The sequence below is a fragment of the Rhincodon typus genome, unplaced genomic scaffold (assembly GCF_021869965.1).
Source record: "Rhincodon typus isolate 14 unplaced genomic scaffold, sRhiTyp1.1 hic_rhity00000778, whole genome shotgun sequence".
NCBI classification, from domain to species: domain Eukaryota; kingdom Metazoa; phylum Chordata; class Chondrichthyes; order Orectolobiformes; family Rhincodontidae; genus Rhincodon; species Rhincodon typus.
This window is the reverse complement of record NW_025966416.1, coordinates 33,675-34,244: the sequence shown is the minus strand read 5'-3', so window position 1 is coordinate 34,244 and position 570 is coordinate 33,675. Positions and strand designations below refer to the sequence as shown.

General features: G+C 53.0%; 1 protein-coding gene across 1 annotated transcript in view; it reads right to left on the bottom strand.

Moving 5' to 3' along the window:
• Nucleotides 1-570, bottom strand: part of LOC125481071 (zinc finger protein 362-like) — a 5,295-nt gene that overhangs the window by 1,431 nt on the left and 3,294 nt on the right. Inside the window, exon 4 of the mRNA XM_048592192.1 lies at nucleotides 284-362. Within this exon, the coding sequence (XP_048448149.1) occupies nucleotides 284-362 (79 nt within the window). The remainder of the gene's footprint in view (nucleotides 1-283; nucleotides 363-570) is intronic.

Genomic DNA, 570 nt, shown 5'->3' with positions numbered 1-570 from the left:
TAGACAGACAGACAGAGAGAGAGAGAGAGAGAGAGGGAGAGACCGAGAGAGGGGCGGGGACTGAGAATGTGAGAATGTGAAAGAGAAACAGATGAAGGGAGTGAGTGAGGGAGAGAGACAGAAACAGAAACAGAAACAGAAACAGATAGACAGACAGAGAGAGAGATCGGAGAGGAACTGAGAGTGTGAGAGAGAGACAGCGAGACCGACAGACAGAGAGACAGAGGGAGGGAGGTGTAGGTGGGTGGGGAGGTTGAGGAGAGGAGGGACTACCCTGCATTACCTGTAGGTTGGAGAGCTGAGTGAAAGATTTCTCACAGCCGGGCTGGGAACATTTGTAAGGCCGGTCTCCCGTGTGAATCCTGGAACAGACACAGGACCAGGAGGTGAGACACTGGCACGGCAAGAGCTACAGGCGTTCTCACCACACCAGCTCACACACACACACACACACACACACACACACTCATCCACACTCTCACACACACACACACACACACACACACACACACACTCTCACTCCCTCTCACACACACACACACACACACACACACTCTCTCTCTCACACAC